Below are 20,608 nucleotides of genomic sequence, written 5' to 3' on the forward strand. Positions count from 1 at the left end.
TGACAGTTGTACACTGACCCAGTTTCAAGCAAACGGCAGTCTCGAGATATATATATATATATATATATATATATATATATATTACAGTATATATTTGAAAATTACGAATCATCACTGTATGTCAAATTCAATCAATCAGACTTCAAAATAAAAGTGTGAATTACCAATAATGTGTGTATAGCATGAAATGCAATTAAAACCCTTCTATGTATTTATTTTCAACGCAGTTCTATAATTTGGCCCGCGTGCTCGTCGCCAAACACGCAGGTCAAAAACGAGTTTACATTGAAAGGAAATGCAACGTCTGCGATCCGTTCCGGAGTGACAGTTGTACACTGACCCAGTTTCAAGCAAACGGCAGTCTCGGGCTGGTTTGAATTGACGGCGCGGGGAGCGCGTGGAGGAGCGGCGTGGACACCCGACGGTGTCTCGTGTTCAAGGCGCGCGCTCAACACACCGCACGCACAGCACCATGCTGGGCACCAAGTTTGCATCCGCGCAATGAATCCTGCCAACGAAACCAGAGCGGAGAGAACTACGGAACATCACATTTTTTCAGCCGGCACCTACAAACTTCTCGCTTTCGCCATCGGGACCATCGGAGTGTTCGGCTTTTGCAACAACGTTGTTGTCATCGTACTCTACTGCAAATTCAAGAGACTGAGGACGCCCACCAATTTGTTACTGGTCAACATAAGTTTGAGTGATCTGCTGGTTTCTGTCATCGGAATAAACTTCACGTTTGCTTCGTGCATCAAAGGCGGTTGGATCTGGAGCCAGGCGACATGCATCTGGGACGGCTTCAGCAACAGCTTGTTTGGTGAGAGAGATGACGCGAGGGCATTGTGTTTATTATACTAGCATGTTTTTCACATTTATCAATATTGTCACACAAACATTTTACTAAAATAGCTTTTGTATTGAATTTATTTAACTGTGTCCCTATTTCATTTCTCACTATAGGTAGAATAATATTCTGACACAATTCAGAAAATGAGCAAACGCAGTTTGATATCATGTAATTAGTTGGGAGGCAGTACAGATCACTATATAGCGCATGAATGAAGCATATTCCACGTAGAAATTATTTCTATAAAACAAATGTTAATATAGGTGATAGATAAACACAATATTTTAAATGGGGACACTTTTTCTCTCAGTTTTTGGATGGCTAAAATACAATTTATTGACCTTTTCATTCAGTGATGTGCTACACTAAAACCAAACGACCCTGAATCCATTCCAATGAAATACTATTTCCTCTGACAGTATGTGTTTGTTTGTTTTTTATGTAAAATGAGCACATTGTGCATGTCATTGCTTTATGCAGAGGAATGATTTTGTTTCCAGCTTCACACTTCACTGTAACGAGATTGTCCAGGGTCATCATCCAGGTCCCCCCCCCCCCCCTTTGTAGGAATCCAGGGGAGGTCAGATGTGAGATTATGAGCTCATTAGAGCAGCAAACCCTCAAGCTGTTGCCACTTACGCAGAGCGGGTGGACGGTTTGCCCTCTCCTTCCATCGTCCTCTTGTCCTCTAGTAGTTGACATTGGCTTCTCTTTTGCTTGTGACCAGATTCAAAGTTGACGTCTGTGTTCAGGACTAGGGATGTCTCCCTTCGTCGCTGAAATGACATTGAGCAGAAAGGATGTGGCGTCCTGCTGCTTTTGGCACCAGAAGTTATTATGGTGACATCGCATCGTCAGAACTCCCCAGCTCCTCCCCTGCTCATTCACAGTAGTTGTCCACTTTTACCGAGTGACATTTTTACTTGTGAAACCCCAAGGTCCTCCAGTTATCCATTGGTACTAACATCACAAAGGTGGAAAAAGCCAAATTTCCCAGCATTGGCACCTGATAAACAAATCGCATAGATTTATCTGCGCAGCAGACGGACATGCCGTCATCTTCCTGCCTCATCATATGTGTTACTCAGAGGAGGTTGGTGTCAGTGTGCCAGACACACACACACGCGCACACACACACACACATACACACACACAGGGGCCACAGCAATGAACCCTGGCAGCTCTGTCAATGCACGTCCGTCTGAAACTCTAGCTGGGTTAATGTGGCTCAAGCTGAGTGCACAACCCGAAACAAGTCACCAAATACAGTGTGTGTTTGTAATTTGCGCGTCTGCCCATTGACACTTTCCCCCGTGTTGCTCCCATTAAATCAAGAGATGACATTACAGACGGAGACTAAAAGGACATCCGAGTATGTAATTGTATAGATATGTAGGTTACGTGGGTGTGTGTGTGTGATGTGCGTTGACCAAACAGATGCAGAATCAGTGTTGGATGCTGTACCTTGGACTCTGGCTTGCATATATGGAAACAAAATAGAGCAATTTGATAGAAGACGCATACACCTTCAGAATCAATGCAGGCTGTGCAATGCAGGTCTTAGAGGTGTGTGTGTGTGTGTGGGAGGTAAGCGTCTCTTTCTGTGAGTTTTTAAGGATTCATAACGGAGTGCTTGAATGTGCCGTTCAACACCAAGATGCTCAGACTTGTGTTTGTACATAGAGCGATGAAACTCATTCAGTCCAAAGATGCGCTGAGTAGCCACTGACCCAGATCCTGCAGCGAGCGCTCTGCATTACTCCCTCTCCCCCTTCTTCTCCTGCCAGGCATCGTCTCCATCATGACGCTGGCGGCCCTGGCCTACGAGCGCTACATCCGGGTGGTCCATGCCCAGGTGGTGGACTTCCCCTGGGCGTGGCGGGCCATCGGCCACATTTGGCTGTACTCCCTGGTCTGGACGGGCGCCCCTCTGCTCGGGTGGAACCGCTACACGCTGGAGATCCACCGGCTGGGCTGCTCCCTGGACTGGGCCTCTAAGGACCCCAACGATGCCTCCTTCATCCTCCTCTTCCTCCTGGCCTGTTTCTTTGTGCCTGTGGGCATCATGATCTACTGCTACGGGAACATCCTCTACGCGGTGCAAATGGTAGGTCATGCTTTTCAGTTGTTTGCATATTTGATAAATCATTTATTAGTTCGACTAATAGAGTGAATTACAAAGACTTGTAAATTGTGGGTCGCTGATCCAAATCTTTAGACCAAAATTTGGTCAAAGAAACATTAAAGATGTCTGTAGAAAGTGACGATTGTTCTCCTTCCCCACGAATAGTTATGACTTATTTAATTTATCTCCATCTTGGTCTTTTTGAGCTGCTTGACATTGCAGATGTAGCCTGTAGAAGTATTAAGTGTGTTATTATTAAATCTATTAGAGAGAGAGAGAGAGAGAGAGAGAGAGAGAGAGAGAGAGAGAGAGAGAGAGAGAATTCCAGCCCCAGTTGAAAATCAGCAAAGTTTCCCTTTCAGCACATACAATTTGAGTGCCACTTCAAGCCCTTCCAGGTCTCAGGTCTTCACCAGATAAAACTGTCTTGACCTCCTACAACTTCCACTCCAACAAACTCGGTACACGTCACAGCGTTTTGGGAGACGCTCTGAGAGAAGTGCTCTGAACTTTACAGAGTATTTGTAACTTCATATAAAGCAAATATAAATGCAGACCTTTTAAATTCATGAATAGAAATGGACGCTTGCCGTGATTCCATCAGAAGTCTTGAGGGAGTCTAGAAGACGTTCGCCACTTTGACTGCATGGCGTCATCAGACACGGGTCTATTTACTGAGGCATTACAATGTTACCAAGACCACGGTAATAATGAGTTATAGAGAAGACCATGAAGCCGTTTTATGCTCTTAAATAGAAACATTCTCAATGTCAGGTGTCTCTGTTTTGCTAAAGCTGCTTTCATGAATGATTTAAAGCGATACTATGTAAACTCTATAAAACCCTTTTATAAAAGAAAAGTCGAATAAATAAGCAATAAAATGCACTGTTTCCCAATTCATTACACTCTGCTACAGATCGGTCTAGTATGAGCACTAGCTTAATGTTAGCAAAACTGTGGGTCGGTATTGCACTTCACTGACTTAATGATTCTTCCTCACTTATGCTACTGTTAAACTGCATGTTCACATTTAGCATCATCCAATAATTGTTACTTCTACACACAGTAGGGTTCGGTTTAGCAAAGGTTATGTAGTCTTTATATAATTGTTCTGTACACATGACATCTGTTGCACTTCTGTCCATCCTGGGAGAGGGATCGCTCCTCTGTGAGGGTCCCGGGACAGAGCACGTTGCATGTGTACAGATTGTAAAGCCCTCTGAGGCTGATTTGTGATTTTGGGCTATACAAAATAAATTTACTATGGAGATTCATATCATTTAAATTCAATTTAAATGATATGAATCTCCATAGTAAACAGCACATGCAAAGAGAGGAGACAGTTTCTCTCTGATCTCCAATGTAGTTAGACAATGTTCAAATTACAAAGATAACAAGGACATTTCTCCTAGTTCCCGTTCAGCAGTGTTGTTTGTTTAGGGTGTGTCCTCCCCTACTACCACTTCTGTAGTTTGCTGAGGATTGAAGCCAACACAGAAGTGCCAAAAACTGCAGTTCCTCAAATTCCGGCCACCTGAGGCTGCCTCCAAAAGCGAGTCAATCCCCATAGAGCCCCGTGGCCAACTTTACAGCAGAAATAAATGTGTGTATAGCCTGGTATGTTCCTTGTTCCAAATCACAGTGCAAAATTCACAATTTGTGTTGCAGAATTTGGCTGCAGTCATTTAAAAAAAAAATTGCATTAAAGGTCAGCTAAGTCAGTTGTTCCCAACCTGGGGGTCAGAAAAAGCTTCTATCATGCTAACATCTATCCTACCAAAATGATGTTAGTACTGTAGGGCTGGCTTGTCTCCCACACATCATCACATGCACATTCAAATCAACAGACTTTTGGACATTTGATCCAAACCAGCAACAATCTGGTCCCAAAACAGCCTGTTTAGACCCTCATGATAGCATCTTTATCTCCCCCGTTTCTTGTAGCTGCGCTCCATCCAGGACCTCCAGACGGTTCAGATCATCAAGATCTTGCGGTACGAGAAGAAGGTGGCCGTTATGTTTTTGCTGATGATCTCCTGCTTCTTGTTGTGTTGGACGCCCTATGCCGTGGTGTCCATGTTGGAGGCCTTCGGCAGTAAGAACATGGTCTCGCCCACGGTGGCCATCATCCCCTCGTTCTTTGCCAAGTCCAGCACGGCCTACAACCCCCTCATCTACATGTTCATGAGCAGAAAGGTTGGTAGTCCTAAAGCTCTTTTGAGAATAACTTTTTCTTTCTATTCGTGGTGAACTTAAAGACCTGCGAACAATGAGGACATCAGTACACAGTGCTCCTCCTCTTGCTGGTGGGGATGAGGTCAGTGACGAGGTTCAACCGTCATAGCAGACCCGTGTTTTGCCGGCGTCTGTAATACAATACGTTTGTTGGAGCTCTCTGATTGGCCACTTCCTCTGTGTTCAGTCGATTGTTTTTCCCCACCAGTAACCACAGCTGAACTCAGTATTAAAGGGTAAAGCAATGGCGTGAGGGGTTGTTCTCCTCTTGCGCTGCTCCAGTTTGTGGTTTGAGTAAGAAAAACCAGGAGTTTTTTTTTATTGATTTATTTTTATGAGAATTTTTTGGGGGGTTTTAAACAAAATAATATAGAATTCAACAACCCAGAAGTCGTTTTTTAGACAAATTCTTCAAAAATGAGAATGAAATCTGCATCATAGTATCCCAAGATTTAATATGTGTTGTGTGCGTAGGAATGAAATGATCTTTTACACTAGTCTTAGTTTGCTGGTGTACTGATATTGTGTGTTTTTGACAGGGCGGTATTTCATCCTCTTACTCCCTCTCACAGTTCCGGCGCTGTTTGCTGCAGCTGCTCTGCTCGCGGTTCTCCTGGCTGCAGTGCGGCCTCAAAGAGCGCCCCCTGGCTCTGGTCCAGCGCCCCATCCGACCGATCGTGGTGTCCGCGGGGGCGTGCGGCGGCAGGAACCGGCCCAAGAAGAGGGTGACTTTCAGCTCCTCGTCCATCGTCTTCATCATCACCAGCAATGACTTTAACCACCTGGACGTCACCTCCAAGAATCGAGAGTCCTCGGAGGTCAATGCCTTTCAAGTGAGGCCGTTGTGATCCACAAGGGACCGGGACTACTCAGCCCCACCACTCAGTATGCCTTAGGACCCAACATGCCAAACCGAACCAAAAATAATCCTGTCTGAACCTCCCGGGACATTTCTGCATCCACACACAGTTACATGTTACAACTAGTAGTAAATATCCAACTGTCAGCCCGAGAATCTCAGCTCAACCTTTTTCCTGATGGTGTTTTGTCTCAGCAGGTAGTATGAAAGCTTGACATCATCTTCTACATCAGCTGTGGTGATACAAGCACATACAGATGTAGTTAACAACGAGTTCTATGTTTCTCTTTAGATAAAGAATCACACTTATTTGTCAAACAGAGTTTTTGGGGACCCGAGTGGATGGACATGTGATAGCGGATGTCTTTTTGGTTGGTACCCAACTGCAGCAGTGTAGCATGGAAAACAAGCCTTAGCTCCTTAGCCATGAACAATAATACATTGTTGTGATTGGATTCAATAAAGAGATCCTATTTTAAGCTACCCAGCTTGTGTACCTTATCTCATTTCAATCGCAAATCTCTAGTGTGATGGGAACGGCCACTGTGAAATAACATTTGGTGGATTTATATGTATGAGGACCCACAGGACTGTAGATAAGAGGAGATGAGAGTGGGACCTCGGTGTGCTGCAGTGAGACACTCCTTTTATAACCTCCTGGGCTGTCGGCTATGAATAGACGTGATGAATGGATGTCCATCGCTGATAAAACCCTTAATCAGTGAGGACGTGTGACGGAGAATATGCGGAAGAAATCTCTTGTTTGGTTTCTTGCTTTTCTTTTAACTAAATATCACTCAAAATAAGCGTCCCCAATCTATTCTGTGAAGCAAAAGTAAAATATATAAATAAAATAAAGTGTTATTAAAGAGGTACTGCACAATTAAACATGTCTTTAGAGCTGTAAACCAAATGATGTGACTGTGATGAAACAGCAATGCTGTTGTCTTTATTGACATTTCCCTCCAAATGTATAAAAAATCTGTATTTCGCAGGTTAAAAATGGCTCAACGCGACATGTACTTTTTAAAGTCAACCGTGACTCTCCACAGAGCCACAGTCGCAGGAGACTGTGGCTATATTATCTTTGAAGTGTATCTAGAAATAGAATGTTAATGCCCACTAGCAGCTCCTGCTTCACACATTTCACGGCAGATTTAAATTATTTTCAAAATGAATGCTCTGAACGTTGCTCTATGGGGCAGAGCATGCGCACCAGAGACTTCCGCCTGCCGAGCTCGGCTAACTTCTGGGTTAGCCCGATGCTAACTTGAATGGGGATAAAATAATTCAATCGCGCGGCTCTTCCAGACTTTCCGATGATCAAATTCTGAAATTGAAACGAGTCATTTTCGGTGATGATGTGTCACCGTAGTATTCCAGGCTTGTTTACGCTGCCCCCAACTGCCCCTTATTCCCAAAAGACCCCCGGGGTGGTAAATAAATTAGCAGAATTTCTTCCATCATCTTTTATTCAACATTTATCTCTGCAGTACACACTTGGGCCGCATGAGGAAGTCTGAATGTTTGTATTGTTTTGATAATTGTAGCCAATTTAACTGATTTCCTTACTGATGACAGGAAATAAAAATAACTCAAAGTGAACTCTAAACTAAATGCATTTAGGCGGAGTCCATGTGCATCAAAAGCATGTATTTGTGAATATGTTCTCATTAACACCTGCACAAAACAAAGTTGTGATTTATCAAGTGCATATCTCTTGAAATGGCTAATTTACCTATAAAAGATAATATAAGGTGATGGCAGTAAAACAGGAATGTTCATTTTATGAACAAATTCACTCTTCTCACGTTTTAAAGATATGGCTGATTGTTAACTGGGTTGCGATGGTTGGTACTTTTTAAAAAGTACAAACTGCAGGTGTAAGAATTTGTTGACAGACTGGATATTGGCCCCCAAAATAATCACTGCATAAACAGGATGAGAGAGATGGAGCCAAAGGCAAAATACAAATCTGACTAACTATAAGCTGAGGGAACATGCATTTGCAATTCATGTGTAAGCATCTATGTAAACTCGTACAGCACGTACCCCGGCCTTGGCCAGTGGGTTTAATACTGACATTTTTGTTTTCACAATGCAAATTGTGCAAAAGGTGAGGATGTCATGTAAACAATCCAATCTGTTGGGCTCCTTCAGTCAAATAGCGATAAAATGTCAAGAACTCCTACAATCAATCAACGTGTCTAGCATAAGTTCAGACGATCATTATTTCACTACATTCATTTGGCAGGCAGAGCCTCTCATCGTGTTCATTAGAGGATTCAATCAAACTCTAATTAAAATGTGGATCTCCTCAGTTCTAGTGTTGCTTTGCACTCGTCTGTCAGATCAGAGCCAGTGCTCAGTGGGTCCAGAGCGCCACGAGCCTGTCCCACATTTTCTCAGCGGGGATGATGAGCTTGCTGATATCAGGAGGGTTTTTAATGAGCAGGTAGGAGCCTCCCAAAACAGCTCCTGTTGCACTGAACAGCAAGCCACGGTTTATCACCTGTGAAAATACAAAACAAAACATACATTTAAAAAAAGAGAAAAGAAGCTACAATGCAGCGGTATGCATGCAATTTCTTTTTTTAATTTGTTAAACCTTCACATTGTGGATTAATTTACAGGAACAACACTCTCACATCACAACTGCAAAGAAAACGCCCCGTCATGCTTTGCTTTAGGGTTTTTGTTTCATTTTATAGGTTCCATAGATTTTAGATCATTTCGGTGAACGGAACTGACATGTTGCTGTATAATCATGAGGCTTCCTGAAAGGACTAATTGTAAATTGGTTTTATTTATTTGTACACTTCCAGTAAATTAATCTCAAATAGATGCTGGTGTAACCTATGCAATGTTTTATGCAGTGCGTCAGCTGAACATGTAAAAATGTAAAAATCTGTCTACAACTCCTACAGTCATACAATACGATGCATACAAACCAACAAAAGATGAGAATAACGGTTCCAACAATACACAAATATTTACTTGGATTTCATGGATCCGATTACAATTCATCCCAACATGGACGTCTGATCCAAATTTCTTGGCAATGCGTCCAGTCGGCTAGTTGTTGAGACATTTCAATCAAAATGACAAACTCAACCTCATGGTGGCGCTATAGGGGGAGAGTCAGGGGATCGCCACAGTCTCTAGGCGTCATCCTCTGGGGACCATGAACACCCGTAGAAGATGTCAATGCTATCTGTCCTGAAGTTGTTGAATGTGACCATCTGCAGACCCACACCAGTAGCGTGGCTAAAAAATCTGCTTTAAGAAGTTGAATCACAAACATCTGACTTGTTTAACATAATTAATATATGATAATGTGGAGTGATGTAACATTTTTACATCTTCTCTTACTTTGCTTATAAATAAGTAATATAAGCCTTGTACTTTGTCCTACAATACATACAGCTGCTGATTGGGGATCTGTTTTTTCACCTTATAACTACATCCTCCTAACGCTCAGCTAGGACACAGACCATCCTGCAGCAGACTCAATATCGCACCAATTCTTTTCTTATCAATTATAACCGTTTTCTTCACACCACACAGAGGTCATTTTGTCCTTTTGCCCGGAGATCCCGATGGGTTTTAATAATTTACAGAGGAAGCTGTGAAATCTCCGCTGTGCTTCTGACCATTAGTGCAGAATCCATCCAGACAGTTCAACACAGCGCCGGAGGGCTAAGCGACTCATAACAGCCAAATGTGAGAATTAAGAAACAGCTCTTTGTGCAGCAAAGCTATGCGTTTGTGTTAGAGGACATGAGTCTAAAAAAAGGAAATAGTTACCAACACCTTTCACGCTCGGTGCTGATAAAAGAGGCTCGAATTACAATACTAAACTGTACAAAGATATGAAAGATCTCTCAAAAACCTCAATTGTATGCAGAGAAAATGAAATGAAGGAGTTTAAAGAAGAAGCATTTTCCTCAAAGTGTCTTACTTTGTCTTGCCAATGCCAGCGGTCCACAGCCTCATGGTACCTTGTCCTGGTGAAAGTGACCTGGAGACAGTGACGGGCATCAGATGATACAGACTTTGCGGTAAACAGAGCACCGTGACCGTGCTAATTTAGTTCATCAGGACTCTTACCATTGTGTAAAGGGGAATTATTGTCTTTGGCATGAGGACGTGGAGGAGGTTATCAACATGTTTTCGGAAAATGAACCATTTGGAGTTGACGTGGGCTCGCATCTACGAAACAGAAAAAGTAAAGTACACACGTTGGTGAATTAAACCATCTGTCCTCCATATTGTAAAGTCCTAAAATAAATCTTACAGCAGCATCAGAATCTTCAGACGGTCTCGTCCACTCTGCAGCTAAGCTAAAACAAAGTGCGGCAATTTTAAGATCTGTCAGAATAACGACGAGTGCATGGATTTGATGTGATGGAGAGCGTGATTTCTACAGATATTTAGAGGAAGCACACCCAGAACCAGAGCGGACGTTCTTCCGATTGTGAATGGCCTTTCCATGCATCGCATATACAAACTTTAAAGATTACTTATCATTATCATCGCTCTACTAACTAGTGTTAAAAGCACAACATGTCACTTTCTGCCGCTTGGAGTCTCTCAATCACAACAATAACAAGAGACGGAGGTTGGCGACGTTGTGCAGTAGCGGGGGATCATGGGAGTTGTTGTCTTCACCTCCATCGCCGTCACTGCAGTTTTAGGAGTAGCCAAATTACCCGCAGAGGTCTCCTCTCCAAAACTAACCCGGTGATGAAAACCAGCTCTTCTTCGCTACACTGTTCGTTTGCTTAACTTGTTTTTCAGATAACTTAAGATCCGAACATCCGATGACTAAAATCCTTCATCCGGCTAAAATACATAGTCAAGAACGACCAAGTACAAGAGTGTATTGTAAAAAAAGTCAAATAATTGGCAACTTCTGACAGATAACCACAACGCTGAAACGGACCGTCATCTTGATTATAATTACGTATTTCTCTTATAAGTTAATTGAATTTATCCCATCGTATGCTCACTATGCATTGACCTTACAATTTAAAACAATGGACCTTGTTCATTTTACTGCTGTCATGTTTTGTGTTGAAGTCACTACCTCTCCAACAGTAGGATCAATCAATTTCCAAAAGATACCTGAACCCCACTACGATGTTGTACGAAGCTATGCAATTTAAAGTACAAGGATAAATTACTTCAATATAGTTGTACATGGCCAGGTCTGCAATCGCATGGTCGTCTGGAACTCGCATCCTGCTGTACTCTGGCAGCACAGCACCTGGCAGACACACAAGGCGAAAACAGCTTTCTTATTCATTCTCTGTCTCATTTAATCTTGTTCCCTTAAAAAGTACTCACTGAAATCCTCATTGAGCTGATCCAGTACTTCTCCAAAGACAATGCAGTCCTCGAAGCCCTGTGAAGCATGAATGGACGAATGAGTCTCCCTTTAATTCCAATGTGCTGTTATTCTTCCCCTCCTTTGAGTGTTACTTACAGCGTTCATCCCCTGCCCGTAGAAAGGCACCACTGCGTGGGCTGCGTCGCCCATAAGGACGCATTTGTCTCCAATGTGATACGGGGAGCACTTGATGGACACCATGGCCTGCCCAGGCAATCGGAAGTAATCCTCCTTGAGAGCATCGCTGCGAAGCACAAACAGACAGAAGTAAAACAATCGCAAACTTGTGTTGCGTTATTCATTTTTACAACAACCGACTCTGGGTTTTTTGCCTGCTACAAAAGCATCTGTCACGTCTGAATAAACTAAAAACAACCCCACTCCGTCTGCCAGGGTAAAGTTAAAACAGCCAAACAGATGTTTGTGCCTGAGCGCTGCATATAAAGTCACCCCAGAGAAGAGGTGAGGGGGTGACGGCCTCGGGCGTCTCAAATTAAAACAAACCCATGTAACTGTGAGACTGCAATTTCACACTTCACAGCGCGCGGCTGTGGACGTTGCTGATGTTGGATGATGGGGAATGAGAGTGGTTTTTGTTTTAGGTCGGCTTGGCAGAGAGGGCTGAGGTGAGGAAGTCACTCACACTCCTATCAGTGGTACGGCGTCGGGGAAGTATGTCTGGAAAAAGTCGATGACTTCGTTGCCCGTGGTGATCTTCTCGAACTCATCAAAGGGCATGAAGAGGGTACAGGTAAATGTCTTGTCCTGGAATTAGAAAACAAACACAGTGCACAGTGTTGGTAGCTCAAGAATCTATTGTGACACAGAAATGGAATTTGATATTATTAAGTATGTTTTCTTTTAGTGTATAATGTCCTAAAAATAAGAATTTAGTTTTAGTTACTTTGGAATGAGCCGTTTACATCTACAGCGTGTCCTCTTCAAGGAGCCGGCTGCCACGTTTCAACATTAGCCCAGACTGGACAAACCAAACTGGCTCTAGATGGGGACATTCGGCCACCGCAGTTAGTTCAACATGTTGCCATGTGCAACCTCACCACTAGCTGCTGGCAAATCCTACACACTGCTCCTTTAAATCGAGTCGTCTTTATTTACATAGAGGCAGACTAGCTGCCTGACAGTCAGTAAGTCCCTACTAATTGGAAGCTGACTGCTGGTTTAACCATCATGTCTCTTTTACTATTTCTAAAAATGTTTAAAAAGTGTGGATGCAGAGTTGTTCTGAGGCACCTTTAACGCAGCATGCCGAGTAATGAAAGTAAAGCAACGAGTAATGCAACGTTTTGCTTTTTCTGCATAATTACGTTTGTAATGATAAAGCAATTGATTACAGCTTTCAAATAACATGCCAAGTTTTGCAAATAGTTAAATAAGTGAGCCATTTATCGCAGATGTGTTCCCAAAGTCAAGAATGAACCCTTGCACTCATAAATGCTGCATTATGTGGTGTATATCCTGTGGTATGTTGCAGACACGGGACATTTCACATGTCTTTCATTCCTTCCATGGGTCTCATCATAGAACCTCCCACCCTCAAAGCAAATGCAACAGCCAAACTCCACCCATGCAACTGATGGATGAAAGTGCAGCAGGGTCGTGGGCGTGTCATTATCTGCCCAACTTAGCAGGGGCTATCTATCAACATCGCAAAGTCCTCCATGAGGACCTTTTAGCACGGTCTCTGTTACCATGGTATCCACAGGAGCAAGGATGTGTTTGTCGTTATTTCTTCTTCTCCTTCTTGTCAACCCTAATTCGCTCCTGGGAACAAGGGCAGTGGCGGTGTGAATGCACTCCAAAGTCTGCTGCCTGCCTTAACCTGGTCTCACTGAAGTCTGACAATAACAGATGGAAAAAGGAGGACACGACTGCGGTGTGAAAAGTAGGTCCAGCAGACGTTTTGCAGTCTCTGATTTGCGCTGAGTTAGTCCCTGCTGGTTATGAAGATCTGTAAATGAGGCTAATTAACTCTAACTATAATGAGGACATCCCAGAGGTCAATCACGCCCTGACATTGTCTGAAGTGATCATGCTTTTGTCTTTCTGGTTGCCAAGAAATGTGAGGTAATACCCTCAGAAACTCACATTGCTCATTTTACAACCGTAGTTTGAGAATCGGTGCAGCTTTAAACACAGGGGGAAAATAAAAAACAAAATGCACACTCACCAAGTTGGGCAGGGCGATCATCATGAATGTGTTTCGGGGCCAGATGTGCAGATAATTAGGCTTCATGGCAAACTGAGGACAAATGAACAAGAGGACATCTACGATGGTGCCCAACAGTTGTGAGGCTAACATTGGCAGCATCTACACCCACTTCACAATAAAAGGACGGTGCTGCGCAGGGGACTGACCTCTCCGTTGATGGGGGGCATGGTGAGCTCCATGTAGCCGTGGGGAATGTAGGTCTGGCTGTAGTTGAAGCGGCTGCGGCGGAGGAATTGCTTGCGGATGGCAGAGAAAGCTCCGTCGCAGCCCACAATCAGGTCCGCATTGATCTGCTTTTCGGACCCATCTGACCTGAGAAACATACCAGTAACATGAGAAAAGTATAGATATATCATATATATAGTCTGAGGGTCCTAGATGCAATGTCGTGCTGTCTTTGTGGATGTTTAGCATGAGAACATGTGTGGGGCCCTCAGGCTATGTGTGCTTCGGGTTTGATTCGGTCACAGAGCTGTGTGTTTGAGCTTTTATTTCTCACACTCGGCCTTTTTAATTTTAAAACTTAAAACAAAAAATTTGAGGATTCATTTTAATGTCCAACGTAATATTAATATCATAACAGCTACATATTTCATTGACACTTTAAATTTAAATGACGGTCATGATGGTATCTGGCTTTTTCTGATTCAAAGTCATTTCACTTAAAGCCATGGTGGTCACAGATGATGGCATCTCATGGCCACTTTAAAACACACCCAGCATACTGTTTGGTCCATCTGCTCATTGACTCTAAAAGCTGCTCCAAACAGCAGGAGTCAGTATTCCCCACATCCCTGAACACAGTGCGCTATGCCACATGGAGGGGGCTTCCTGCCATAGCTCCTGGAGTTACATGGGAGTTAAATGTTGGCTCTGAGATCTGACTCTCACTTTATGACCCAAGAGAAAAATGCGGGTGCATCTGTTACCGACATGTGAATACAATTTTGGCACTCTATCATCCCATTTTATGATCCTTTGCAGAGGACATAATGATGTTTTTATGTGCAACTAATTTAATTATTCTTGACCCCATTTGCAGTGTTGTGAGGCTTGGTGACAATTAACTTGTATGCATGTGCCTCCACCTTAAGATCTCAAAACAATTAACAGATTGTTGATTAGTGTTCAGCGACCATGTGTAACACCATTAACATGTTATTAGATTTACAGCAATAAGGTAGATTATTGTTTGATTATAGACCAGACTATTAGCTGGAGACAGCAAATATGGGCTTTCACAGTTCAAACAAGGTAGAGGAAAGGATGTGTCCCGTGTTAAGTGCACGCCAGGGGGACTTTTGGATTTTATGTAAAACTTGATCAAATTGAAGCGCATTAAAGTGTTTAATCACTGTGACAATAACTGCACAGTGAGTCATTCTGATCCACAGTTTCAACAGGGTACACGTCACACCGCCAGGCATGAAAATAAAATAAAATAACAGCAATGACAATATACACATCAAACAGATTTGTACACGTTTTAGATAAGGCTGAAGTCAATTTAAAAACTAATCGATTAAATTAAAACCCTGCCCCTGCATACTGTGTTAATAATTCCCTGCATGGTCATAGGCTAATTCCCACAACTAAAAAGACCCGAGGTGTTTTGGTGTTAATTGGGTTGTAAACTGTGTGTCTCGTTTAGCTCGAGGACAACCAATTACAAAAAGCCAATAAAAAGTCAAGCACAGAGTCTTCAAAGTCAACATGTTTATCGCCATCCCAGACCTCTGGCAGATCACATGTACAAGGCCACGTGTGTCAACATGTTCAGAGTTATGACAAAGAATCAAAATGAGCACATCCTCTAACCCGGGCACACAGGGACCTTACATTTAAAGAAATCGTGAACGTCCCTTATTAAAACCATTATGGATGGATAAAATCCTATATAAAAGTATTTAAGGTTTAAAGGATCACAGACACAGCTGCAGGTGGGGCAGAAGGGGGTAGTTAAATGAATAAGGTGAGTGAGGTATGGTAAAATTACTATGTAATGTCTATGACTTAAATAACCCTAATAAAATGAATATGAATTAATAAAATAATTGTTCATCAGGCTAATTGGAATAAGTAGCACAACAATATATACATATAAGGTTAGGATATGGGTTAGGTTAGGTAAGGGTAAGGTTATGTTAGATTAGGGTTTTGGAAAAGTTAGGTTTAGGTCTAGGTTGAGGTTTATATTTAAGCAAGTAGCTGTTGGGGTAACGATTGGGGTAAGTCTCCAAGAAATGAACGTGTGAATGTGTGTGAGAGAGAAAGAGCGCGTGCTGTGAATACAGACGTGTACGTGTGTAACTATTTACCTGGCAAAGGTCATTAGCCCCTTTTCAGCACTCCAGTCCTGCAGTTTGTGGTCAAAGTTCAACTTTGCGTTTGGATAGGTCTCTGCCTCTGTGTGAGTAACATGTTACAAAAGGAGCTTATATCACAGATGCAAGCATAATGTCAACACCAGCAGGTTCATGTGACAGGTAATATCTTGTTAAAATGCACACCGAGCCTTTCACGATTCCAATAAAATGCCGCAAGGACACAGGGTGCCAGCAAACAGTTAGATCAATCCCCCGCTGAAGAGGAACGACCTTTTCTGCTGATTAGCACAGCTCTCATGAACAGCACTATCACAGCAGTCAGTCTTTCTCGTTTTAGGGGAAAGCGATGTTTAGGTTGTCACACTCCCCAAAATCTCTTTATCTCAATGTTCACCCCAGGAGTCTGATAAGAGCGACAGCTTTACAATAGGCCCCTCTTTCAGCACACATGATTAAAGACATGCTGTCACACATTATCTCTGATTGTGCACTGAGGCACTTCATTAAATATTAGGCAAAATCCTTTTAGCCTGAAAAGACCAACACATCCCCCAGACGTGCCCTGGCGTAATGAAACGGTTCAAAGAAGCTAACGCACTGGGAGCATCTGTCAATCTGGCTGGGCTCGCTGGCAAACCACCTAATTTAGGACAATTGTTGGGAGGAAATAGTTCTTCTTTGAACTTGGAGCGCCACGCATGGTGCTTGAATGAAGAATGTATTGAGAGTAACTTGATTGGCTTTTCATAGAATCCAACGTAATACAATACTGCATTATATGCTGTTTGTAAAAGTGGATCAGTGATTCTTTAAAGTAATACTATACAGTCTGAAATCTATGACAGAAAAATGAACACCTTCGTGCTCTTAGAAATAAAAAGTTGAATTCACTATAATAAAAGGCACGGTTGTTTAAGTCAGCACACTAAGGCGTTGAGCTACTACATCCTGACTTGGTCTTTGATAGGCAGCTAATGTTAGCTAATATTAGCAAACTAGTATTCACTACTACTGTATCGTGAGATTTCGGGACACATTTTGCGTCATCACTTCAAGGCGTGGTTTGCATGCCGTGGACACTACTATTTGGTTCCATTGAGGGAATATTATAGGGTTTAGTGTATGAAGTACACACTCAGTATTTGGACCCTCGTATGAAATGGAGGACAGTGACAAGAGAAGGTGGACTAAATGCGCTACTGCTACATTTTAGCATTCAGCTACATTCACCCCGTGGCTGTTACTTGTGGCTGCAGCAGAAAGTTCAGCAAAAGTTATCTGATCTCCCTTGTAAAAGTCAGCGATGGAGGTTCTGCATGAATTTCATCATTCTACTGCTAATAGAGAGCAAATTCTGCCGCCTCTTCTATAATACCAGCGAGGTCGGGACTCCTGATAGCTTGCTATGTATAAATAAATATAAAAAGTGTTTTGATAGACATTAATTGATTTGTCCACGCATGACTCAACATCATAAATATATGGAGAGACTGTCGGTTAAATTATAACTGTGGGTGATTGAGTTATTTTCTTTAACCTCTTTCATCATGCTCACACATGAAGGGGAAATGTCTTTTACAACCGGATCTAAAATGAGAAGAATCTGCTCAATATTACAGAGTTGTTAGAAGGCAGAATCATTACAAGATGCATTTCATTTCTTCCTTTTCTGTCTCTTTCTCTCCATCTTTGTAGGCTGAGCGTTTCACTTTGTGCTGCTGCCTTTATGTAAAACTGATGGCATTAAATTCAGAAACGGCCTTCGCAAGATTGCTGAAAGACAGACATCTTAAATAGCCGCCACATTTATGCAATGGGCTACGTGTCTGAAAAGGACAAAAACTACAACACATTTCGCAACGTTTTCTTGTAGAAAATGTGCACCATTTGATTGTTAAATCATCACTTTAAATTGGCTATAATGTGGTTAATCCAGCGCACACCCTGTGACGTTGTGTTGAGGAGTAATGGTCTTACCCGTTAGCAGCTCTTTGTTCAGATTGGCTCGGTCCACTGACAGGATGAACTGAAAGGAAAATAATCTGTGTTAAAGTGCAATTGTACAAGCAACTACAGCTTTAGTTTTATTTAACCGAGCAAGTCCCCGTGGGACTGAGCACCAAACTGCCAGCGGTGTAATTAAAAGCCATTTTCAGACTCACTTCCCATGCTCTATTGCTTTGTGACATTATTTCAGTCAGACTGCACCAGTTGTCACTTGTACTGTTTAACATTTGGCACATTCTCGAGTCATTACAGTAAATGTACCTCTGCCCGTGCACGCATGTCTTATTGTATGGAAATGATTAGCTATAGTTCTTGCATCAAAGAAATAAAAAAATAAATTAAAAAAGTGCAGTTCTTTTTGTGAATGACTGTAGTCCTACGATTGGCAATGATGGGATCATATTTTGGTTTAGTCATGATAGAATATAGGTTCACATTATGACAACGGTCAGCTCACCTGGCCTTTCTTGCCATAAGGGATCGCCGACTGTTTCCCACTCGGGGAATGGATCATTCTTGAATTCATGGGGATCCCCTGAGAGACAATCTGTGGCAAAATTATTAATACAGAAAAAACATTTATTCACTTTAGGATGAACAATTCTGCAAAGTGTTACACTTTGTATTGGCAAAATCTATGTTTTCAGTCTCAGTGGTCAAAGTGGAAACAGGGTGTCGTGCCATGGACTGTCCAACATGTGGTCGCCCAGCATCTGACCTTGAGAGTTCATGTGAAAGCCTTGTAAAGCAGGGCTCGTTTTGTCATGCCGAAAAGTGTAAAAGGGTCTGATGCAGGTGTCTCATGCGTGCATAACATGCTCGGTGCAGCAAATGTGGACCAACAAAGACGACCGCTGACGTCAGATGCCAGAATGAAACATCTTGAGGGGACTGCAAGCAAAGAAAGCAGGGTGGACAGGTTGCCGGGGGCCCGGCAACATATGTATTATTTCATTATTAGAAATCCGGCTAAACTAAAAAAAAAAGGGGGGGGGGGGGGGGGTTCCACCAGCTTGCCTCCACCTCGTAGGGGTGGGAATAGTGGATGAGCCGCACATGTTTATGCAACTAATGTGATATCTTTTAGATCAAACATTGAATCTATTTGATCAGCGTACCTTGTCCTCCATCCCAACCTGCTTCAGTGCTTGCCGGCCCCTGTGAGACAAAGCCAGGTTGATGCTTCTTCCCTTCACTACTTTGGCTTGCCGGATATCTGGCCAAAATCAGACAGAAAGTGTTCATTTGACCTTTTGGGAAATTTTGATTATCTGTTGAAAATTATGCGCTTTTTTAACCCGTGTGTGTACACTGGTCAGGATTATCGTACATTTTATGCAAGGGGTCTGTTCCTCAGAGAGAGGCATGATGTAACAATGTTCATTTCTTAAAAATAGAAATTTGAATACTACCTTCCCGGGTTTCAAAGACTTCCACATCGAAGCCTCTTTTGGCAAAGAAGCAGGCATTCAGTGCCCCAACCTAAATGGTGAAGGGGAGTAAGGACATTTCTTTGAACATCAGTGCTTTACACTTTCACACAAAACAAATGATCTCTTAATAAACAATATTAAAGGCTAAACTAAAGGCTAAAGAGTACGGGTCAATACAACAGATCAAAAGGCAAGACATACAATTAATTTCATAATTAACTTTAATTTTCTTTTCTTACCAGACCACCGCCCACCACCACTACTTTTTTCTTGGTTGGCCTGCCTGTTGATTCGTCCATTGTGCTTCAGGTTCTCTGGTGATCTGAACCCTCTCACTGTCCACTTTAGAGTGATTGACTGAGGTGGTGGGTAATGATTAAAAGAGGTGGAGCAGAGAGGGTCCCATGTAATGTCACTCCCGACACCAGTTCTTCCTTCACCGCATGGCAATCACAAGCCACGAGGACTCTCCAAACAACCTGCTGAGGTGGAAATTCATTGGGATTTTGCCAACCAGGCTGAACCATCCTGCTGTATAGGCCCACGCTGTCTTTTCTTAAAAGTTAATATAATGATAACCTGTGTGTAGTCATAAGGCCTATTAATAAAAAGAGGGACGAAACCATTACAGCAGTGAGGTGAGTGGTGTGATTAGGTTCTAGTAGTGAATTTTGTTGAACAAGTGAAGGTCGCCATCTAGTGGCTGCGTGATGTCAGCAATTTCAGTGGGTATAACTACAACCCACAGCACACGCACGTAAATTCAAAGAGTACATCTGCAGAACATTTTTAGTTTATGTTATCAGTGTTAATGTTAAAGGGAAAGTAAGCTACATATTGCGTGCATAAAATTAAGAAAAGAGTATTTAGAAAGAAATCAAAATAGCCTGCAGTTATTTTATTTGTCAAAAATATAGTAAAAGTAGCCGATTTATTTTTTTCATATCTAATTGTGGTGTGATGTACAAATGGTCTTGGCTTGAATGTCCAAAGTTAATCAATTTCATTTTATTGCATGTGTAATTTACCCATTCCCACGGTACAAACAAAGCAACATATTTGTCGATCGCAATGCCTTAAAAAACAAAGAAAAAAATGTAGTAATGTAGTATAATGTATAATGTATTATTGGCTCAGTATTCATTTACAT

At 42.4% G+C, this 20,608-nt stretch overlaps 2 protein-coding genes across 3 annotated transcripts; one reads left to right on the top strand and one right to left on the bottom strand.

Moving 5' to 3' along the window:
• Positions 1-362: 362 nt before the first annotated feature.
• opn3 (opsin 3) lies at positions 363-6,530 on the top strand. 2 transcript variants are annotated; one of them, XM_031838241.1, is made up of 4 exons: positions 363-820; positions 2,638-2,957; positions 4,920-5,171; positions 5,750-6,530. In XM_031838241.1, exons 1-4 carry the CDS (start codon positions 502-504, stop codon positions 6,056-6,058), a joined length of 1,200 nt encoding a protein of 399 aa, XP_031694101.1. In that variant the 5' UTR covers positions 363-501; the 3' UTR covers positions 6,059-6,530. The 2 variants fall into 2 exon arrangements, with proteins under 2 accessions (XP_031694101.1, XP_031694107.1); XM_031838247.1 differs by having other exon boundaries at positions 5,783-6,530.
• Positions 6,531-7,578: 1,048 nt separating this feature from the next.
• kmo (kynurenine 3-monooxygenase) lies at positions 7,579-19,786 on the bottom strand. The gene is made up of 15 exons (XM_031839042.1): positions 19,698-19,786; positions 19,438-19,507; positions 19,144-19,241; positions 18,483-18,572; positions 17,996-18,044; positions 16,010-16,097; positions 13,838-14,003; positions 13,650-13,721; positions 12,105-12,226; positions 11,558-11,705; positions 11,419-11,476; positions 11,256-11,338; positions 10,180-10,281; positions 10,031-10,090; positions 7,579-8,581 (listed from the first exon to the last, which is right to left on the bottom strand). Exons 1-15 carry the CDS (start codon positions 19,755-19,757, stop codon positions 8,435-8,437), a joined length of 1,413 nt encoding a protein of 470 aa, XP_031694902.1. The 5' UTR covers positions 19,758-19,786; the 3' UTR covers positions 7,579-8,434.
• Between the last annotated feature and the right edge of the window lie 822 nt (positions 19,787-20,608).

Source organism: Anarrhichthys ocellatus, unplaced genomic scaffold (assembly GCF_004355925.1).
Source record: "Anarrhichthys ocellatus isolate YVR2014 unplaced genomic scaffold, GSC_Weel_1.0 scaffold3, whole genome shotgun sequence".
Lineage (NCBI taxonomy): Eukaryota > Metazoa > Chordata > Actinopteri > Perciformes > Anarhichadidae > Anarrhichthys > Anarrhichthys ocellatus.

Excerpts from the sequence above, each read along its gene's own strand:
- kmo (XM_031839042.1), bottom strand. The coding sequence starts at position 19,757 with ATGGACGAATCAACAGGCAGGCCAACCAAGAAAAAAGTAGTGGTGGTG. Across the intron at positions 16,098-17,995 it reads GAACAAAGAGCTGCTAACGG|AGGCAGAGACCTATCCAAAC; the intron begins GTAAGACCATTA and ends TTACTCACACAG. Across the intron at positions 11,477-11,557 it reads ACGGGCAGGGGATGAACGCT|GGCTTCGAGGACTGCATTGT; the intron begins GTAAGTAACACT and ends CATGCTTCACAG.
- opn3 (XM_031838241.1), top strand. The coding sequence starts at position 502 with ATGAATCCTGCCAACGAAACCAGAGCGGAGAGAACTACGGAACATCAC. Across the intron at positions 821-2,637 it reads CTTCAGCAACAGCTTGTTTG|GCATCGTCTCCATCATGACG; the intron begins GTGAGAGAGATG and ends TTCTCCTGCCAG. Across the intron at positions 5,172-5,749 it reads ACATGTTCATGAGCAGAAAG|GGCGGTATTTCATCCTCTTA; the intron begins GTTGGTAGTCCT and ends TGTTTTTGACAG.